Source organism: Triticum aestivum, chromosome 4A (genome assembly GCF_018294505.1).
Source record: "Triticum aestivum cultivar Chinese Spring chromosome 4A, IWGSC CS RefSeq v2.1, whole genome shotgun sequence".
NCBI lineage: Eukaryota > Viridiplantae > Streptophyta > Magnoliopsida > Poales > Poaceae > Triticum > Triticum aestivum.
Window position 1 is genome coordinate 258,923,142 of NC_057803.1, and position 22,718 is coordinate 258,945,859.

A 22,718-nucleotide genomic window follows, 5' to 3' on the forward strand; every position below is an offset into this window, starting at 1 on the left:
CTATGTCCGTTTGTCTTCTTCATGGACTCGTTCTTCTTCCTTGCGGGATTTCAGGCAAGATGACCATACCCTCGAAATCACTTCTATCTTTGCTTGCTAGTTGCTCGCTCTTTTGCTATGCCTATGCTGCGATACGTACCACTTGCTTATCACGCCTCCCATATTATTGAACCAAGCCTCTAACCCACCTTGTCCTAGCAAACCGTTGTTTGGCTATGTTACCGCTTTGCTCAGCCCCTCTTATAGCGTTGTTAGTTGCAGGTGAAGATTGAAGTTTGTTCCTTGTTGGAACATGGAGATGTTGTTCCTTGTTGGAACATGTTTACTTGTTGGGATATCACAATACCTCTTATTTAATTAATGCATCTATATACTTGGTAAAGGGTGGAAGGCTCGGCCTAATGCCTGGTGTTTTGTTCCACTCTAGCCACCCCAGTTTCCGTCATATCGGTGTTATGTTCCCGGATTTTGCGTTCCTTATGCGGTTGGGTTATAATGGGAACCTCTTGACAGTTCGCCTTGAATAAAACTCCTCTAGCAAGGCCCAACATTGGTTTTACTATTCACCACCTAGCCTTTTCTTTCCCTTGGGTTCTGCAGACTCAAGGGTCATCTTTATTTTAACCCCCCCGGGTCAGTGCTTCTCTAAGTGTTGGTCCAACTGAGCGATGTCCGGAGCTACCAGGGGCAACTCTGGGCTGTCCCACCCGACGTCTTGCTCATCCGGTGTGCCCTGAGAACGAGATATGTGCAGCTCCTATCAGGATTTGTCGGCACATCTGGGTGGCTTTGCTGGTCTTGTTTTACCATTGTCGAAATGTCTTGTAACCGGGATTCCGAGCCTGATCGGGTCTTCCCGCTAGAAGGAATATCCTTCGTTGACCGTGAGAGCTTGTGATGGGCAAAGTTGGGACACCCCTGCAGGGATTTGAACTTTCGAAAGTCGTGCCCGCGGTTATGGGTAGATGGGAATTTGTTAATGTCCGGTTGTAGAAAACCTGAAGTTGATCTTAATTAAAATACATCAACCGCGTGTGTAACCGTGATGGTCTTTTTCCGGCGGAGTCCGGGAAGTGAACACGGTGTTGGAGTTATGCTTGACGTAGGTTGTTCTAGGATCACTTCTTGATCATAGTTGTTCGGCCGTGCTTTTGCCTTCTCTTCTCGCTCTCATTTGTGTATATGTTAGCCACCAAATATGCTAGTCGCTTGCTGCGGCTCCACCTCATACCTTTTACCTTACCCATAAGATTAAATAGTCTTGATCGCGAGGGTGTGAGATTGCTGAGTCCCCTGACTCACAGATACTTCCAAAACCAGTTTGCAGGTGCCGATGTAACCGTGCAGGTGATGCAACCAAGCTCAAGGAGGAGCTCGTTGAAGATCTTGTCCTTTGTGTTGTTTCGTTCTAGTTGATCAGCAATGGAGCCCAGTTGGGGTCGATCGGGGATCTGTGTAGCTTTTGGGGTAGTCTTCTTTTATTTTGGTTCTGTAGTCGGACCTTGAGTGTATCTGGATGATGTAATGATTTATTCATGTAATTGTGTGAAGTGGCGATTGTAAGCCAACTATGTATCTCTTTCCGTTATGTGTTACATGGGTTGTTGTGAAGATTACCTCACTTGCGACATTGCTTTCAATGCGGTTATGCCTCTAAGTCCTGCTTCAGCACGTGGGAGATATAGCCGCATCGAGGGTGTTTCAAGTTGGTATCAGAGCCTTCCCCGACCTTAGGAGCCCCCTGCTTGATCGAATCGCTGGCATTATTGAGTCTAGAAAAATGTTTTTAGTCATTTAGGAATTATATATATTGGAGAGTTAGGACTTCTTTTTACTCCTCAGTCCCTTCGTCGCTCTGGTAAGGCATCCTGATGTAGAGTTTTGACTCTTCTCTTCTCAAATTTCACTAAAAAAAATTAGGATCACGCGGGTATCTTGGAATCGTTCCGATGGTTTTGTGACGAGAACATTGTTCTTGGTGCCTCCTGACATTTAGGGGTGGTGGCAGTGTCCCGGGGAGTTGAGCTCCGAGGTGTTGTCGTCACAATTTTATCGTTGCAATTCTGGAATACCTGAGTTTAGTTTCGCCGACATCGAAAATCTTTTTTATGCAGTTGTTGGTGAGATAACCTCGACGCCACCCAGTACTGGGGCCGGAGTTTGGGAGTATCGCCATAACTTGTATAACAGATGCTTTTCGAAGGTTGAGGTAGATGATTTCCGAAGGTTTCTTGGTTATGTGTTGAAGGATGGATACAGCTGGATGTAGGATTTGCTAGTTTGGGTGAGAAATTATGCTTCCCCTGTATCCCCAACACCTGATTGCATAACCGGAAAAATATCAGGAGTTTGATAAGTGGGAATTCAAGTAGCTCTTAGGATATCTTTCCGACAGATGTATGATATGAAATTGGGGTTTGACGTCTAGTGGTCCACCTATCCACGGTCGGTTTTACAGTGCTCTCGTTGTGTCTTAAAGAGTCCTTGGCGATGCCGAGTCGGGGACGCTTCGTATGTCATGTGCACTGCCTTGTACATGATGGTGTTGTACGATCGAGCCCATGTAGGCCCCACCACGAAAACTTCGGACGAAATCTCTATCATATGTTTGCTCTGGCTATTTTGCAAGCCAATCCTTTGTTTTGTTTTTGAGTTGTGGTATTCGAGTTGCTTCGAAGTCAAGTGTTGATTCCATACCTTTTCCAAATGGTGTTATCATATTCCTATGTGAATACTAATCCTTCTTGATTATCGAGATTGTCATGACAATCCTTTTCAACCGGTGTGTTTCTCTTCAAGTGGATCCGATCCCTTCAACATTCACATGATCAATTATCAGTTCTTCTCAACGGTGTTTGCTTCATCCGTCTTCAAGTTGCCTTTGTTTCCCCACCCGCCCACCCTTGTTTCTTCAAGGACTCAGATTTTTTAATCAAGTATCCTTTTATTGATGTGAAGTCTCTTCTTTCTTTCCTTTCAATGTTCTTACCCGGATTCTTTTCAGAGGAGCTCAAGCATTCATCTTCGTGCAATCCGGAGTGCAATTCCTTCTACCTTATCTTTTCAGGTGGTGTTATGTCATTTTGAAAATTTCTTTCGTGTTTCATGATTCGCAAGTTGTAAGGGATGAGGTATTTTAAATCCATCAATCTCGTCATTGGATTTACCTTGGGTTATATTTCACCTAAAGCTTTCCCTAAGGATTGTTGCTATCTATGGTGCTTATAAAGGACCCAAGTTCTTCTTTATCCTCCCGGTGATATACCTTCTCGTCTCTTTGTTCATATCATTCCAAATCCATTGTTTTCGTTAGTGGCAGAATTTTCACCTCATAATTTTGAGATGTTCTCCATAAGCCCACTACAACCTTGTTCTTTCATTGTTAGTTTTCCAACAACTCCGTTCTAGCATTTGTTGTAAGTGTGCTCTCTCAAGATCTTGTTTTCCCTTCGTTCATTTCATTCTTACTTTTGTTCCGGAGTCATTGTGTTGCTGCTCTCTTCAAACCTTCTTCTCATTCTTGTCAGGATCTTGTTATTTTCATGCTTATCCATTTAACCGGAGTGTGGTGCCATTTTTGCTCAAGTTCTTTTCATCCTATCAAGTCTTTCATCTTTTTTCAACCGGAGTGCCGTTTGAAGTTGTTCTCCCTTGTCCCTCTTTTCTAACGGAGTGTTTTCAGCTTCGTCATCTCCGTTGTATTCTTTTCTTGAAATGGCTTAACCTTTTACAAGGTTCTTTGGTCTCACTCGTTTCCCAAAGAAGCAACTTAGTTTTACCTCCTCTCTTCCCCTTCCTCTTCCTTTTCCCTTCGGTGCCATTCCAGATCTCAGGACGAGATACTCTCATAGTGGTGGAGTGTTGTAACGCCCTGAGACCGATGTGCCAGGTGTCTTCCAATTATTCGCTATTGTTTCCTTGTCATTGCTTGTGTGTCATGCTTTGCATATCATGTCATCATGTGCATTCCATTTGCATACATGTTCGTCTCATGCATCCGAGCATTTTTCCCGTTGTCCGTTTTGCAATCCGGCGCTCCTATGTCACCCGGCGTCCGTTTCTACCTCTTTTCGTGTGCGGGTGTTAAACGTTCTCGGATTGGACCGAGACTTGTCATGCGGCCTTGGTTTACTACCGATAGACCGCCTGTCAAGTATCGTGCCATTTGGACTTCGTTTGATACTCCAACGGTTAACCGAGGGACCGAAAAGGCCTCGTGTGTGTTTCAGCCCAACACCCCTCCAAAGTGGCCCAAAAACCCACCTAAACCCCCTCCATCCTCTCGGTCGTTCGATCATGATCGCGTGGCCGAAAACCACACCTCATTTGGACTCTCCTAGCTCCCTCTACTTATAAATAGGTGTCTCCCTCCGAAATTCTCGCGCAGACAAACCCTAGATCCAACTCCCTCCGCGCCGCCGGACGTTTCTTCCCGCGCCAGACATGTCCGCTCGCCACCGCCACCTCACTCCGGCCAATGGCGAGCCGCCACGTCAGCCGGCCGCCGCCCTCGCCCAACCGGACAGAGCCACTTGTCGCGCGCCTTCCTCCACCCGCCGAAGCCCGCCGGGGCCCGAGGGAGGCCCGCCCCAGGCCGGATCTGGGCCGAGTCGTCCGCCCGCCGCCGCCTTTGCCCAGCGTCGATCGCCGCCGATCTCCGCCGCTCGCCTGCCGGCTCCACCGCACCGGAGCATCGCCGGACTTCGTCAGTGCTCCCCTCCGCCACGCAGCGCTCCGTCGCGGAGCCTGTTTCCCACCGCTCGCAGCCATGGCGCGCCGCCTCGTCTCCCGAGCGCCGCCAGGCCACCTTGCCCCGAGCCGCGCCACCGACGACCTCCAGCCGCCTCCCGTGCCAGGGCTCGCCGGCCGCCCTCGCCCTTCGTCGCCCCGGTCACCTTCGTCCGCCCGCGCCACCTCCCCGGCGTCCCCATCGTCGCTGGAGCTCGCGGAGCTCACCGGAGACAACTCCGGTCGGATCCACTCGAGCGGGATCAGATCCACCCATCCCTTCAACTAAAGGGCCTCCCCGCGTCCCGATCCGCTCCGTCCCGGATCCCTCCGTCCCACGTTGACTTTCACGGAGGTAAAAATTTCACTAAGTCCTCGAAGTTTCCGGATTCATGTGCCCATCGTCATCATGTCGTAACTCTGCATCCGTAGCTCCGATTCATGCGTGTAGCATATCAGAATGTTCGTCTCAACGAGTATATCATTGCATCTCATTGCATCATTTTCATTTGAGCTCATCTTGATGCCCGAAATGTTGTTGGAAGAGGGCTATGTGGTGAATTTGTCAGATCTGTTTCATCAAATAGCTATTTGTCATTTTTGCCATGATTAATGTGTGCCTGCTATGATCCTGAGCTCTACATGTGTTTTGTTATATGTCATGCCATCTTTACAGAGGTGCTTACCATGTATTTTTGTGATATGTGTGGTGACTAGCACAAGCTTGCAAAGTAGCGTAATCGGTAATGCTGATTTCAGGGACTTAGAATTTCAGTAAGTCCTTGTCCTGATTTTGTCGTTATGCCATATGTTCATGTTGTTTCCTAGTGATCCGTGCTTCTTTTGAGGATGATCAGTAAGGATGATTTGTTAATATTATGGTGCTCTATCCATCCGTGTCTTTGTTTGCATTTATGGAGCAACCTAGATTGAGTCAATCGAGATCTACTTTTGCTATATCATGAATCTTGGCAGATTGTTGACATGTTAGCGATTTTGCAGAGGACGTTGCTATTGATCCGTGCATGCTATATTGTTGTTCTTGCCATGTATAGCTTCTATGCCATGTATTCTTGATGGGTGTATGCTTAGTTTGTCATGCCATGCTCTGTAGTGAGTGCATCGAGCTCGTAAACATGCCTACTCGTTAACTGATTTGCATGCTCCAGTTTTTCACGAAGTCTGAGATCTGTTTATGTCTTTGCCATGTTCACATGCTTGCAATTGTATTTTCTAATCCCTTTTGGCTCAAGGTCACTAAGGGATTTTTGTTAAGTGCTTTGAGTAGCTTCATGCAATGCCTTGCTTTGCCATGTTCAGTTCCTGTAGCATGTAGTTTTCATGCTCTAAAGTGTGCTTCCTGATGATAAATTTCAGACTTGTGTTAATTTCACTAAGTCTGAAACCTGTTATCATTTGCCCTTTTGCCATGCTTGTTTGAGCTTGCTATTGAGTGAATTAGCCGTAGCTAAGTGTTCATATTTTGTCAAGCTTCATGAGTGGATCCCTGCCATGTATTTTTTTGCCATGTTTGAGTGCTGTAGCATATTTATCTTGATGCATTTAGATGGCTACTTGCTGTTTATCGCAGATCGGTGCCATATTTGTTTTGCTTGCCACTTCCAAACCGTGCATCCGATTCCGGTGATCTTTATATCGATTTCGACCGAAATCACCTCCCCTTTCCAGTGACACTCTTGGATTTAGAAGTTGAGGCCAGGTTCAATCATTAATTATCAAATCTTGCATATGCATCACATACCGCATCCCGCATATCATACCATGTTCATGTGTTGGTTGTTTACTATGTTGTGTGCTTATTTCCGGTGTTGCTTCTTCGGGTTGGTTCCGTATCATCGCGTTTGTGAGGACCCGTTTGTCTACGTCCATTTGTCTTCTTCATGGACTCGTTCTTCTTCCTTGCGGGATTTCAGGCAAGATGACCATACCCTCGAAATCACTTCTATCTTTGCTTGCTAGTTGCTCGCTCTTTTGCTATGCCTATGCTGCGATACCTACCACTTGCTTATCATGCCTCCTATATTGTTGAACCAAGCCTCTAACCCACCTTGTCCTAGCAAACCGTTGTTTGTCTATGTTACCGCTTTGCTCAGCCCCTCTTATAGCGTTGTGAGTTGCAGGTGAAGATTGAAGTGTGTTCCTTGTTGGAACATGGAGATGTTGTTCCTTGTTGGAACATGTTTACTTGTTGGGATATCACAATACCTATTATTTAATTAATGCATCTATATACTTGGTAAAGGGTGGAAGGCTCGGCCTTATGCCTGGTGTTTTGTTCCACTCTTCTCGCCCTAGTTTCCGTCATATCGGTGTTATGTTCCCGGATTTTGCGTTCCTTACGCGGTTGGGTTATAATGGGAACCCCTTGACAGTTCGCCTTGAATAAAACTCCTCCAGCAAGGCCCAACATTGGTTTTACCATTCGCCACCTAGCCTTTTCTTTCCCTTGGGTTCTGCAGACTCAAGGGTCATCTTTATTTTAACCCCCCCCCCCGGGCCAGTGCTTCTCTAAGTGTTGGTCCAACTGAGCGATGTCCGGAGCTACCAGGGGCAACTCTGGGCTGGCCCACCCGACGTCTTGCTCGTCTGGTGTGCCCTGAGAACGAGATATGTGCAGCTCCTATCGGGATTTGTCGGCACATCTGGGTGGCTTTGCTGGTCTTGTTTTACCATTGTCGAAATGTCTTGTAATCGGGATTCCGAGCCTGATCAGGTCTTCTCGCTAGAAGGAATATCCTTCATTGACCGTGAGAGGTTGTGATGGGCTAAGTTGGGACACCCCTGCAGGGATTTGAACTTTCGAAAGTCGTGCTCGTGGTTATGGGCAGATGGGAATTTGTTAATGTCCGGTTGTAGAAAACCTGAAGTTGATCTTAATTAAAATACATCAACCGCATGTGTAACCGTGATCTTAATTAAAATACACGGTGTTGGAGTTATGCTTGACGTAGGTTGTTCTAGGATCACTTCTTGATCATAGTTTTTCGACTGTGCTTTTGCCTTCTCTTCTCGCTCTCATTTGTGTATATGTTAGCCACCAAATATGCTAGTCGCTTGCTGCAGCTCCACCTCATACCTTTTACCTTACCCATAAGCTTAAATAGTCTTGATCACGAGGGCATGAGATTGCTGAGTCCCCGTGACTCACAGATACTTCCAAAACCAGTTTGCAGGTGCCGATGTAACCGTGCAGGTGACACAACCAAGCTCAAGGAGGAGCTCGTTGAAGATCTTGTCCTTTGTGTTGTTTCATTCTAGTTGATCAGTAGTGGAGCCCGGTTGGGGTCGATCGGGGATCTGTGTAGCTTTTGGGGTAGTCTTCTTTTATTTTTGGCTCCATAGTCGGGCCTTGTTTGTATCTGGATGGTGTAATGCTTTATTCATGTAATTGTGTGAAGTGGCGATTGTAAGCCAACTATGTATCTCTTTCCCTTATGTATTACATGGGTTGTGTGAAGATTACCTCACTTGTGACATTTCTTTCAATGCGGTTATGCCTCTAAGTCGTGCTTCGACACGTGGGAGATATAGCCGCATCGAGGGTGTTTCATCCGTCGCCGCCTCGTCACCGGTTGCCGCGCCTCCCCCGCGCCGTCGTCTCCACCTCGCCGACCATCGGATCCGGTGCCCCGCGACTCCGGCAAGCACCCTCAAGCTCCGACCGCCACCGTCTCCTCCTGTTCCGGCGAGTTCTTCCGGTGATCCTCGGAGTCCATGCCAACCCTAGATCTACAAAGGTTGACTTCGTTTTTCCACTAAGTCCTGAAATCCTAACATTATGATGCCATGATCAACATGCTATATATCCATGTCCGTGACTGTGATTTGTGCATATGATATATCAAAATGTTCGTCTCGTGATGCTTTTCATGTTAGTTGCATTTGCATGCATGTTACTGTCCATATTGATGCCCAAATCATCGTTGCAAAATTGCTATATGATGTTGTCTGCTGGAATTTAGCAGAACTTGATGATTTGTCATTTTCGTTGCATTTTGTATGTGCATCCTATGAGCATGATGTCTACATGTTTTATGAGGTCCATAATACCATATTTACAGAGGTGCAAGTCTTGTATTTTTGTAATCTATGTGGTGACTAGCACAAGCATGCAAAGTAGGCTCCATAATGTTGCTGTTTTCAGATAGTGATTTTGCCAAGTCTGTTTCCTGTTACATTTTGATGCCATGTAAGCTTGTTACTACCATGAGATCCATCCACATTTTGAGGTAGTTAAGTAAGGGCATTTGGAAGATGTGGTATTGTTCTATCCATTCATGCCTCTGGTTGTAATTATGGAGCACTCTAGCATGTCGTTTCTTGCTCTACTTTTGCTAAATATTGTTCCTGGAAGATTGTTAACATGATATTCAATATTGCCATGTGTTTTGCTAGTGATCCATGCATCCTATGAACTTGATCTTTCCATGCTTAACTTCTTGAATATGTCTACTTAATGTTGATTACCTTGTTATACCATGAAATGCTTTGTGTTGAGTGGTTTTAGCTTGCAAAGTTGCTATCATGAATTTGTTCCTGCCATGATCTGTTTTTCTTCTAAGTCTGAAACTGTTCATATAACTTGCCATGTTTGCATGGGTGTCACATCATTTTCCAGGTATCTTTGGGTAAAGGTCAGTAAGGGAGTTTTGTTCTATGTCTTTAGTAACAGCATGCCATATCTTTGTTTGCCATGATATGTTCATGTAGCATGTTGTTTGCTAGCTCTAAACATTGCTTCCTAATGCTGTTTTGACATGTTTAGTATTTTCTCTAAGTCTGTGAAGCTGATATCATTTGCATTTTTGCCATGCTATGTTGAGCTTGTTCTAGTGAGAACTAGAAGGAGCTTAGTGTTCATGATTTGTAGAGCTTCATGTTTACTCTGATTCCATGTGCTTTGTTGCTATGTTGGAGTGTTGTAGCATAGTTTCTTGTTGCATTCTAAGTGCTATGATATTGTTAATCACAGATTTGCATCATTCTTGTATTGCTTGTCATTTGCAAACCGTGCAACCGTTTCCGGTGATCCTTATATCGATTTTGACCGAAATCACCCCATATTTCTAGCAGCATACTTGGGTTGCCAAGTTGATGCCTTGATCATCCTTTCCCTTCTGGAGCACGCATATGCATTGCACATCATATCTTGCATTCCATGCCATGTCATGCATCATGTTGCTTGTGCATTGCACCATGATTGATTGTTGTTCTGTTGCTTATGTTCTTGCTTTGGGTAGAGCCGGGAGACGAGTACGTGAACAAGGAACCTGTTGAGTACGATAACAAGGAGCAAGCTTTTGACAACTTTGAGAACATTGCAGGCAAGATGACCATTACCCTTGATATCAGTTCTATCTTTGCTTGCTAGTTGTTCGTTCTATCACTATGTCGCACTACCTACTACTTGTTTATCATGCCTCCCATATTGCCATGTCAAGCCTCTAACACACCTTCCTATCAAACCGTTGTTTGGCTAAGTTACCGCTTTTGCTCAGCCCTCTTATAGCATTGCTAGTTGTAGGTGCCTTTGCAGGTCATTCCATGTTGGAACATGGTTATGTTGGGATATCACAATATCTCTTGTTTTAATTAATGCATCTATATACTTGGTAAAGGGTGGAAGGCTCGGCCTTATGCCCGGTGTTTTGTTCCACTCTTGCTGCCTTAGTTTCCGTCATATCGGTGTTATATTCCTTGATTTTGCGTTCCTTGCGCGGTTGGGGTTATGGGACCCCCTTGACAGTTCAATTTGAATAAAACTCCTCCAGCAAGGCCCAATCTTGGTTTTACATTTGCCTAACAACCATTAACTTTCCCTTGGGTTCTGCAAAGCCAGGGGTCATCTTTATTTTAACCCCCCGGGCCAGTGCTCCTCTGAGTGTTGGTCCGAACTGAGTAGACCGCAGGGCCACCTCGGGGAAACTTGAGGGTTGGTTTTACTCATAGGATGTCTCATCCAGTGTGCCCTGATATGTGTACCTCCTATCGGGATTTGTCGGCACAGTCGGGCGGTCTTGCTGGTCTTGTATTACCATTGTTGAAATGTCTTGTAACCGGGATTCCGAGATTGATCGGGTCTTTCCGGGAGAAGCACTACACCACAACACTGATATAAGGACAGAAAAACTGCTGGGAGAACATGCTTATAAGGGCAGACAATCTGTCGGGATAGCATTTCTCTCGGCAGATAGAACCGCCATGAGAACGGCTGGTGGGGATTCGTTGTCCCGGCAGATCTCCCAGCAGTTTCTCTGCCCTGGCCCTTATATTTGCCGGTAGTTTGTTTTCTCCCGGCAGATTGGTCAAGGCACATGAAACTACAATTGCCGACAGTTTAGCTCCCTGCACATGCATGTTTTCCCGACAGTTATGATGCCAGCACTTCGATTTCACTAGCAAACTATTGTAGGCATCCCTGATGTAATATCCATTCATTATGTTAAGCAATCAGGACACCTCACACAATTTATACATGCACGTCAAAGTAACATATAGGTCTCATCGGAAACCTTAAACTTCATTCCATAAACATAAGAACATATATAAGTAGATTGTGCCAAAATAGGAGAGCATAAATGTTTCTAGATAGATATGCCACACAACCAAAATGAAGTAGTTCCACAAAGGGAGACGTGTATATGTTTCTAAATGTCTCACGCAACCAAAATGGCCATGTAGTGGCCTATGTGCTAAAACGACCACCAAAATGAGCAGAACTTCCCAATGTCTCTAGGTTCAACAAACAAGGCGCATTACATTATCACTCCACCAACTTAATAGTAAATCTTGCAAACCTTCAGCAGCTTGTAGATCATCCAAATCTCCATCAAGTATTGCATCTTTGGGAAACCTGCAACAGACCGGAAACTCAAAATGGAGCTCTCATAGCAAAATAAACCTTTCGTAAGTTGTAACATACATGAACACGCAACTAGTACTAGAGAATAAAAATGCAATTTTTATATCACATAAGGACAAGTGTTCTAATGCCTTATTTGTTTGCCTTGCTGTTGGGCGTTGGCTGTAGCAGCACACGATATGAAATTATCCAGTACAGGGAGTTTGAATGAACGCTGATGTTGTAGATCATTCATTGGAGATGAAAAGGATTTGAATCGGGATAACGTACACAGCTCATTCCATTCTAGTTATAGTAACAAAATAGTACAAAGTTATAATTTGATATTCTTGTCATTCCAAACTTGTTTATAGTAACCTAAAGGTTGAGGTTATGACATGCCCTGAAGACAAGCAACCAACTTGTAAGGCCTACAAATAAGCCACCAACAATAAACGCCATTTCATCCAAATAATGTGCTTGTAACAGGATAAAATGTTTGTCACAGTCACCTTTTGCAAAACTACTACTCGACTAAAATGGTTGCAGAGACCTCTAGCTTGATTTGATGCGCCTTAGATGGTTCCTTCTCCCTCTGGATGATATGGCTGCAGAAGAAAGCAAAGTTAAAAGGATTGGTTCATTCTGTAAAATTGTGACAAGGACACCATCAAGTTTACACTCATATTTTCTTCACTAATCTCCAGTAGACCTAGAGTTCAAGTTTGTCCAACACAAGGTAGAGACATCATTTTAGTAACACTGCAAGAGAAATAAGCAAACAGTGTCCACGCAAAACAATTAGTGTCCCTGTACAAAAAAGTAGGACCCAATCAGTGACAGCAGAGGGCCGAATCTTTTTCAGCACACAAATATGTGAACTTAGTTGTCTTCATGTCTATCAAGGGCTTGCTTAAGGAGCCTGAGATCTGCTATCCTAAGTGAAGTCACAATATCTGCATACTGGAAGGTTAAATTACCACTTGTACAAATCAAAATGGTTACGGGGAAATCTTTAGGTGGGCTATTTCATTTTTCCTCTGTATTCCCATTTCGCCTAACTTTGTTGTTTAGTAAAATGGATACAGATTAAAATGGACTAAAATGGTGCAGATTCCTGTATATAGGTTGTGAATCAGATCACAATTGTAACTATCTTTATATTTGAATTTTAAACTATAACATAATAATCTAGAGCATATAGTTGCGAATGAGGTATAAAAATGTGTTTAGTTGTGGAATCAGACCCATTTTGTTGCGACATTTTTGTATTTTATTTGTGTTTAGTAAAAGATGGACAAATTGATACCTAATACATTCAGAAACAATTCAAGTCAGTAACATTAACAAAAAAAGGCAGCCCGGTGGATGTAGCTCCTGCTTTCGCAGGGTCCGGGGAAGGGTCCGACCACTTTGAGTTCATGTGAGTTGATAATAAAATAAGGAGGAATCCATGTGACAAAACTGTAGTTAGGCATACCTCAAAATATATTGGAAGAATAAGTGCACAAACACAGCTAGGAGCTTTCCATTGAGAAATCATGTAGCTGCTCGATCTCATAAATGCTCCTCTTAAAATTATACTTGATTTCGCCAATGTCCTTTAGCACACTGAATGTCTTATATTCATCAGAAACAATTATGTATTACTATGGCATTGGGAATGGAAATAGGAAGAGCGACAAACACAGGAAGAGAAATCAATTCAAAACATTCAGAAATGGAGGCTAAGCTAAAGTCGACCGGCAAGAGCAACATACTAAAAACTGCAGTAACTAAGATCATATAATAACTTGAGATAAAGTTTCTCACTCATATTAACAATCTGCATGAGATTACTTTATTACATAAGTTGACTCAGAGATATCTTGTATTGGTTCTAGTGCAGAATTTTGTTTTGACAAAGTCAATGAAGTTAAAGGCATATAGAAATCTAAATATTATGATGTGCACAGTGGAACACATAATTCTACCATTTTGGTGAAAACAGATTTAACCAGCAATATGTTGACTATTATCAATGTACAGAATCCACTGGTATTGGACATTTTAGTGTAACTCAAATGCTCCATTAAGCTCGCATAAATTTGGTTAACAACACTTTTAAAGTGTGATTAAAAATCTATGAAAGAAAGACTATAAACACTATCGGACATGATATTGAGAAATCTGGGAAGTCGCTACAACTCTAGCATCAAATATATAGGAAATATTCAAAGTCTAGCCCTCATACACTTTGCTTAATGTTGGAAGGCATAATGATTTGATATGACATGTAGATACTCATAGTCTTAGCCTTTATTTATGAGAAATAAAATAAGAGATGCATACCACCCCTACAGAACACATAAAACTGCTTCGCCGGTCTTAGAGCAATGTGAAGTAGAAGTAATCAATTAACTGATACTTGAAATGAACAAAGTGTATTATCTACAATACTTGTAATCTTCAGTACACCATCCAACCAAACCTATTTATTGTTTGCTAACCAGAGGCAGAGCTTTGTTGGGGCCAAACAGGGCCATGTGCACCCAGGTCCTTAGCACTTTTAATTTTACCTATGCACCAAAGCACAACCCACTAAGAATAGGATTGATCCATGTAGCTGGCACGAGCATGTAGCAGGAAGCTATTTCTCATGGCCGCAGCAGGCAGCGGCACACTAGGCCTAGCACCAGCCACTCACCGGCATCCCGCGCAGATCTGGCATCGCACAACCAGGGGCCGGCCTGAACGCCCCCCCCCCCCCAAACTCCACTCCCTTGTCACCTCCGACTCACCATAAGGGAAATCACTCCATCTAATTTCCCTGCAACTACAATTCAGCAAGATATCACAGGTAATCTAATTTGTTTTCCCAAATTCCGAGTTCAACGAAGGAGTTAGATACAGATTATCCATATACTTATTTTGTCCATCATATTGTCCTGGATAGATAGCCTGGTTGTTCCACTCAATTGAGGACATGAATTAGATGCAAATAGTACTGCACTGTACATCTAATTTTCCCGCAATTGCTTCATTAGATAGATAGCCTGAGTGTTCACCCAATTCTTATGAACATTTTGAATATCATAACATATATTTTGTAGACATAAGCAATTATAAGAAAGCTCACTCACAATTTTTGAATCGAAAACACTAACACACGCACGTGTGGGCATTACCCAACTCGCCCACACGCCTCGATCGTCGTCCAGTGCCTTTTGCACGAATCTTGGCACAAAAAGGCTGATTTTGTGTGCCATGTAGGACAAGTCGTGTGTGTGGTGTGTAAGGGAGTTCGTCTGCACGCCTGTTTTCTCTCTGAGGTCAATGGTTGCCAGCCGGGGCATGTCGTGGAACTGCCGTCGCGCCCGCACGCCAAGCCCGATTGCGGTGGCCGTCTCCCATGTCTTGCCACTTCGCCCCCCACCTCGCGGTTCATTTACTACCCTCCCCTTTCATTACTCCCCAAACCCACCATCCAGACCAGTTGCATTCGATTGAGGAGAAACCGAGAGGAGAAGGCGATGGCGGCGGCGGAAGAGTCGACCGCATTCGCGACCGTTGGTGGGGCTCGCCGGACCGGAGCGTCGTCACCGGAGAGCCGTAGATTGAAGGTAATGCTCCATCCCACACTCACATTTCCTGCCCCCGACTTCTTCCCCCTCTCTCTATGGTCAATTTCCGCTCGAGTTTCCTCGAGATTCCGGTGGGTTCGCGGTGCTCTGGCATCCCCGTCGGTGGTGGAGTCCCATGCTTGCCGTTTTAGGGTGGCATTGCGCAGTTTCGTCGCCGCCGTGGTGGCAGTTATGCCGGTGTGGCTCGTTCTGTCCGCAACCACATCTGGGTTTTGCCTTGTGATTGAGCAGGCGATTTTTTTAGATGTTAGTTATGTTTTGCCTCGAAATGCTATGGCCATCAGTTTAGGGAGTTTTTGTTGTTAAATTTCAAGGTATGATAGTTGCGAATGAACCCTAGATCTAGTTAGGTGCATTTTCAAAGTGTAGGATAATGGCAGCCATGGCATTTTCAACCACTATCTTCACTTATGGCAACTGATTTCCTGATCAACCGTGTTAGTTGCCACAATTATGCTTTCCATGTGGAAACTAATTTTGTGAACACACTATGGTTGTTGCCATGCCATAGGTAGGACAATGGCACATTCACTGTACTATAGACTCAGTTTGCGTTTTGGCATGCTGACTTGTGATATCTTAACATATTTGACTGTATTACATGACAACTCATTTTTTATATGAAGCCAGGGTGTGAATTGCCCCACTACATGTTGTGCAGTGGAAGTTGTCTGCCCTTTTTGAAGTATCTTGCATTAACATGGCAACTGGAACCTAGTACATTGCTTGTGCATACATGGCAACTCATTTTTATATGAGGCCAGGGTGTGAGTTGTGTAGTGGAAGTTGTCTGCCCTTTTTGAAGTATCTTGCATTAACATGGCAACTGGAACCTAGTACATTGCTTGTGCGTACATGGAAACTCATTTTTATATCAGGCCAGGGTGTGAGTTGCCACATTATATGTCTACCATATTTGGAGTGCCTTGTGGTGACATGGCAACTTGAACCTAGTAGATGTGATCTGTACATTTTTATGAAGCCAATGTGTTAGTTGCCACATTTCATGTTGACAATCATAGGGGGGGTGGGGAGGTGGGGGTGAGTGTTCCTATGATCTGCCTCATTTTCCACTTTCAATTGAGCCAATATGGCATGTAGATTCTGCTAGCTGGCAACTGCTTCCTTCAAAAGCTCATACACATCATGTTGGCATGCTTCCGTAACTACTTTTCCATTTTGATTTATTTTTCTGCCTTTTTGTGCATGTTCAGCACATGGCAATTACTGCCCTCTTCAGATGCTTAACCTTTGGGGCATCCATTAGAGTTTTCATTTTTCATTCATCATAGATATCAAGTGAATATTTACTTTATGCATTTCTTTCTATATCTCTCAGCTATGTTTCATTTCACCCTAATGTGTGTTTTGTTCTTACCTTAGCACAATGGCTCGCGGAGACCATCAAGACGATGACAATGGAGTTACCGCAACAGAATCGCGCAACTGGTCAGAAAAAAGATGGCGATGAGGTCACTTTCCACCTGCATATGTTTTCAATGTCACATTGAGTTTGCAATCTTCCGTTAGAAAGTAAATTTTCACGATATTGAAACATGGCAACAAATGACCTTTTTTCTTTTATGCAGAAGAAGAAACATTATCGCAATAGGGCTTCGCAAGAACACCTAACTATATTGACCGAGGGATTTACTGATGAGCAGAAGGGAGCTGCTGGTGAGATGGGGACGCATGCTCTGATGGATATTCGGTGCAAGAACCTAGTGAACCCTGTATGCGTCTGGCTTGGTGAGATTTATGATCCTGCCTCCAGGGAATTCGTGATTCCGGGACGTGGAAGACTGCCTTTGGATGAGGAATTCACGTTCTGCACTTGGGGTGTGCCCCGTGGAGAAATCAAAGTCCTATATGAGGTGAACAATAAGATCGAGGAAGCCTTGTTCGCCCATTTGTTTCCTGGGATGGCATCCATGCCGAATACGACTATGCTGGCAACTTCGCTGGAGGGCATGAAAACCCATCGCGAGGTTATTAAGATGAAGCTCCTCATGTACCTAATCTTAGCTGTTTTGCGCCTACCACATCTCTTCGCCCAAGCAACAAGTGCTTCCCCATCCTGGTGAATGCTCTCTCTCTACTTCTTTCTTTCTTTTAATCTTTTGATTTTGATGTCATCTCGACGCCAGTCACTGCCAGTTTTTTGATTCTTTTTCATTTGAATGCTGATGCGGCAACTTTTTGTCCTGAAATTGTATTGTGCAGGCAAAGCTGAAAGACGTGAAGAACATAAATTGGTGTAAATTCATTGCGGACTTCCTACATGATGCATTCTCAAACAAGATGTACCAGAAGGGCTGTCGCTTGCACTTGATGGTACTATTTTCATACTCTTTGGCAAATACACTTACCATGGTTGAATGCTTCCCCAAATCAACACGGCAGCTGTTGATAAGTGTGAACTTTACAAGATCATGTATGGCAACCCTTTATTTTTCATTGTTTATGTGAATTGTTCACATATGAAAGTGACTTCTGTTTGATCCTTGGCATCTGTGGGTGCTGCCTACAAGGCAATAGCATTTTTAAACAATACAAAGAAGTGTTCATTTCATATATCCACTCTCTGTTTATACAATCTGCATGGCAACCATGATGTTGAGCTTGTGGCAACTACCAGCATAACAAGATGGCAACTGCCAGCACGGCATGATGGCAACTAATAGAGATAGATGGCAAATCTTTTCCCTCCATTTTCCCCTTCAACTTGATGATTGAAGGACTCGACATTAGCTTCTTTTTCAACATAGCATGATGGCAACTCACATATTTTTTCTTTTTCAATTGTGTATACCAGCTCATGTACGTTGATCGTCTTGATCTGTCCACCGTCGACTTTACTAGGATAGGAGGCCCGCCGCCTCCACATAAGTTTGTTGTCTCTGCGTGGACGTACGATGCTGTCAATGATGTGCTTGCCGCAGACAAGATAACTGATATGAAATATGGGAAGTTGCAGGTTAGTTCTGCCTCCTTTCTTGCACGGAATTCTTCAATTTCGATGATGCATAACATATGAAAACATTCCCATACGGCAAGCATCTGTGGCTAATAAGAGATAAATACCTTGTTAGCCATGGATGTATGCGCATGGCACCCATGTCTGACCCCACATGGCAACTCCGCCATCTGTGTCGAAACTTCTTATGTTAGTCACTTCTCCCTTATTTTCTCTCTTACATCTTAGTTGTTTTTGCTGTTTTTCAGCTGGTGGCCAAGCATGCTATAGACTACAACGTGTTTGGCGGGCCCCAAAACTTTGGTAATGGATGCATGTGCATTCAGCCCCATCTTTTCCTGCTGAGGTAATCAAGGATGTTTGTTTTGTTTTTTGAAATTGTTTTTCTTGTTCATTTTTTGATATATCTCTATGGTTGTTTTGGTTTATTTGTTCCTATGCACGTGACTCTAATATGTTTGGTTTACTGCTACTTTTTGTTTTGTGCTCAGGCGAGGGCACCTGTTGAGCATCTAGTTGGGTAGTTTGCTTCTGGCATGACCAACTTGCTCAGAAAGTTGGTTGAGGGGTGGACTGCACTTAATGGATTTGACAGCGACGTGGTTGCGAGGCAGTTCACACCATTTGTTACAGAACGGACTCATCGGCCAACTGGTTGCCGTGGCCGGTACGAGTACAACAGCTCCTAGGAGCTCCCCGACACGCAAGATGAATTGGATGGAGATGCCGGTCTCGACAAGGACGACGACAATGACATGGAGAATGTGCAACATGAAACTGACGACAATGAACATGTTGAAGTTCGTGTAGGTGGTAAGAAGGACAAGGCTGCACCAAATGCCCCCCCCACTTGAGAAAGTCATTGAACATACAGTTGCAAAAGACACGGGGGTGTCGCCTTCAAAGAGGGGCAGGGCTCCAGATGATGTTGGGCAGGGCTCTGTTGGCAAGAGGTCTAGGACTGATCCCGTAGCTTCTAGGAGGAGGTTTGACATCTTTTTTAGTGTTTTGTTGGTCCCTCCTTTTTAACAGACCGACTCTTTTTTCATTGTTTTCTAAGCGCAACATGATTTTTGCGTCTCACGCTTGGTACCCTTTTTTGCCATTTTTTCTACGTGTAGTGAGGCTACAGCTGGTGGACGAGCAGGTAAGAAGAAACAAGCACCAATGCCAACCCGTGCTTCTGCCCGATTGAATAAGGGTGCTCCCGCTGCTGGTGACACCACTTCCACTAGGTCGTCTCCTCATGCGTCAACGTCCAACACCGGGGATCCTGTCGTGTTGAAAGACTTGAGGAAGTCAATCAAGAAGTAGGTTCTCCCTGTTTATTCATTGTCATAGTGCTATTTTTTTGCTTTATGCATTCTAGATCTTACAGAACTATTTTAGTTGATACATTTATTCGGCAACTACCGTCTGCTTTTCAATGTAGCTGTCCAGCTTGCCACATGGGCTACTACATTAGTTCCACATGGCAACTCCTGTTTTCTCAGGATCTTACTTTTTGCTGCATGGCAACTCTTGCTTGTTTTACATGGCAACTGCTAACTATGCCACATGGAAATTCCTATTCCACTCATATGACAACTAGCAGCTTTCCAATGGCTTCCACCACCTACATTTGTCATGTGTGCTCATCCATACCTTGTTCTCAAATGGCAGCTCTAGCACATCACACATTTTTTCCATTTTTTAAGATGACTACCATGGCAACTATTTTTGTTCAATTGTTTACTCTTCCATGTGCTTTCTTGCAGGGTGAAGAAGACTACTACACGCATGACCAAATAGAACCCTAGAGACCCACTCAAACGCATTCATCCAAGTGGTCGACAAGTGGCAACTCAGATGATCATGAGGCTCTAGTCGACGAAAATGTTGCTGCACCGTCAACTGTTCCCACTAGCTCTGATGCAAGAGGCCGACCATCTCCGCCGGTTGCAGATGTGCAGGCTACAACAATAGGCATCCGTACATCTGGGAGTGATGAGTCAATATCTGCCAGGACTACTGAGATATTGCCCACTTTGCTGGCAATGAGGGATACTGCTGCGACCAATGCCACCCGATCAGCAAGTGTTGAAGTGGACGCTCCCCAAATCAACCTAAGTAAGGAAGATTCCCGCTCATCTGATATGGATTCCAAGCATGTGGCTGCTGGTACTTCTGCGCCCACAAAAGAAGGGGCTACAGCCACAATTCAGAATGAGATGCCATCCACATGCGAGACTCATGGCACAACAACTCCAGCTTTTGGTGGTCCAAAGGTTGCTACGGCGACCGTCGCGCGAGCTGGTCTTCCACCTAGGCGTCATAGCCCCCGCAAGCATCCTGCAGCCATACACAATGCACCAGATGTAGCTAGGAGGAGCAGATATGACTCTGGTTATGTGCGTGCTTCCACACTGTTCCCACCTCCTACCAAAACCAATGTTATGGAGAAAACAGAAGTCCAGAGTTCAACTGACGCAGGTGGCAGCCGGGCATGACTGACAGAGGTGAACGTCCGGAGCAGAGTGTGCCTTTCAGTGGCATGGAGAACCGCAACATTGGTGTCCCGTACAGCCCAAACAAGAAGATTGGCAAGAAAGTTGCGATTGAGACCGCTGAGAGCACGCCCCGCCCTACAAACAAGCCTGATGATAATGCAGTAGACGAGACAGAAATGTTTGTTGATCTATCAACCCTGGATTTTGCTAAGCAATTTGTTTGCGATCCTCCTGGTAGGGTGGAGAGGCACCAAATGGCCTTCACCCCACCGAGCTATAGCCTTGGCATCGATCGCACTCAAGATGAACCAGTGGTGCAAGATGTTGTGCCTGTTGCCTTTTCTTTCTGGTAGGCATGGCCCCAATGATAGCGCAGCCAATGGCTGATGGCAGGAAGGCTGTGAAGTTTGCAGAGCCGATAGTGCAAGGTACATTTTTTGTGTTTATCATTTGTTTCTACATTTTTTTAGTCCGACATTTGTCACAAGCTTTTTTGGTTTCTTACTGGTGATGGCAAATCTCATTAGATGCACATGGCAACTGGAGTTGCCGCAACATGGCACCTACATTTGTTGCCATGTTGCAATTCCATTCGCCAAGCACATGGTAACTGGATTTGTTGCAACATGGCAACATCAGTTCAATCTACTTGGCAACTACAGTTGTTGCCACATGGCAACTACATTGCAATACACATGGCAACTGGAGTTGTCTCCACATGGCAACTCACTTTTTTTGTACCTACATTTTCATATTTTGCATTCTTTTTTCACAATAAACTTGTTGTTGTTTCCAAGTATCATAACCCGATGTTTGATCCTTGCAGCCACCCCTGAGGAGATTTCGCCATCACTTGATGAAGCTTACCACAGGATTGAGGAGGAAGCATTGAAGAGGAGGTCCTCATGGGGTCAGGGGCAATCAAGTTCTAACGTGCCTATTGCGTCGGTATCCGATGATACCATTAGAAGTGCCACCCCTGGATCTGTGAGGCAGCATAGGGTAGTTCACGCACCACCCGCGGATGACTATGAGCCTGAAGTCAAGGCCACAAAGGAGCAGAACCACCTGTATGATATTGTCAAGCGTTTTGGAAAAGCGAGGTCCAACGGCAAGCACATGAAGGAGCTGAAAGCGTAATCTCCACACCACACAACCCCTCACTTACTTTTCTCTTATTTTTTCCTTTTGCTATTCCAGCCATTCTTTTTTTACGTTTTATTTTTAATTTATTTTAGTAGACATGATTCTTTCATGTTATATCATTTTCATATAGCTCATGTTTGGACAGAACCAAAGTCATACAATGTGATGCGATGTATGTCGACCTGGGTGATCTTGACGAGTCTATGAGGCCACTTGGTAAAATGTCGAAGAATGTAGTTGCGTGTGGGATTGACTTCATCAACAGGCATATGGATATTTGTCCCGACAAGACGATCATGCAGTACAGTGTGACCTGCAAAATATGGGATGGTGACTTCCAGCATAAAATCCCGAGGAAGCATTTTGTTGCGCATGGTGAATTCAAGATCACACTAAAGAAATGTGTGAGTGTTTCCTCCTTGTTTGCACATATTTTTTGTCCCATGCTATGTTTTTTCAGTAGCTATGCTTCACATGTGGGCTACATACTGTTTCTGTGACAGATGTTTCATGTGGCAACAGGTGCCATGTAAAATAAGTTTGATTGCTTTTTTAATGCAACTTATGTGGCAATTTCAATTAAAATAGTTGGCAACTTGTTCATACATGGATGGAAACTTATTTTAATTACACATGGCAAATAAACATTCTTTGCGGGCGCATTTATGGACACTCGCTGCTTTTTCATTCATGTACCCCTTACTGCATCCGGCAATATCTTTTCAAATCATTGTTCCTACTACATCATTTTGTTGTTTTCGATTTCAACTCTGCTTTTTTCTCTTTATTTTACTTGTAGGTATTGTTCCCCATGTTCCAAGATCTTGCACCATAGGAACCACATGACACGTGTGGTCACCACTACGCGATTTGCCTTGACCTGAAGAACCAAC

At 44.3% G+C, this 22,718-nt stretch overlaps 1 protein-coding gene across 1 annotated transcript; it reads left to right on the top strand.

Moving 5' to 3' along the window:
- Positions 1-4,477: 4,477 nt before the first annotated feature.
- On the top strand, positions 4,478-17,756 carry LOC123083791 (serine/arginine repetitive matrix protein 1-like). The gene is made up of 4 exons (XM_044505710.1): positions 4,478-4,970; positions 16,597-16,685; positions 16,803-17,293; positions 17,437-17,756. Exons 1-4 carry the CDS (start codon positions 4,478-4,480, stop codon positions 17,444-17,446), a joined length of 1,083 nt encoding a protein of 360 aa, XP_044361645.1. The 3' UTR covers positions 17,447-17,756.
- The last annotated feature ends 4,962 nt before the right edge of the window (positions 17,757-22,718 follow it).

Coding starts and splice junctions, on each gene's coding strand:
- LOC123083791 (XM_044505710.1), top strand. CDS start 4,478: ATGGCGAGCCGCCACGTCAGCCGGCCGCCGCCCTCGCCCAACCGGACA. Junction 4,971..16,596: donor GCTCACCGGAGACAACTCCG/GTCGGATCCACT, acceptor TTCTTACCTTAG/CACAATGGCTCGCGGAGACC. Junction 16,686..16,802: donor AGAAAAAAGATGGCGATGAG/GTCACTTTCCAC, acceptor TCTTTTATGCAG/AAGAAGAAACATTATCGCAA.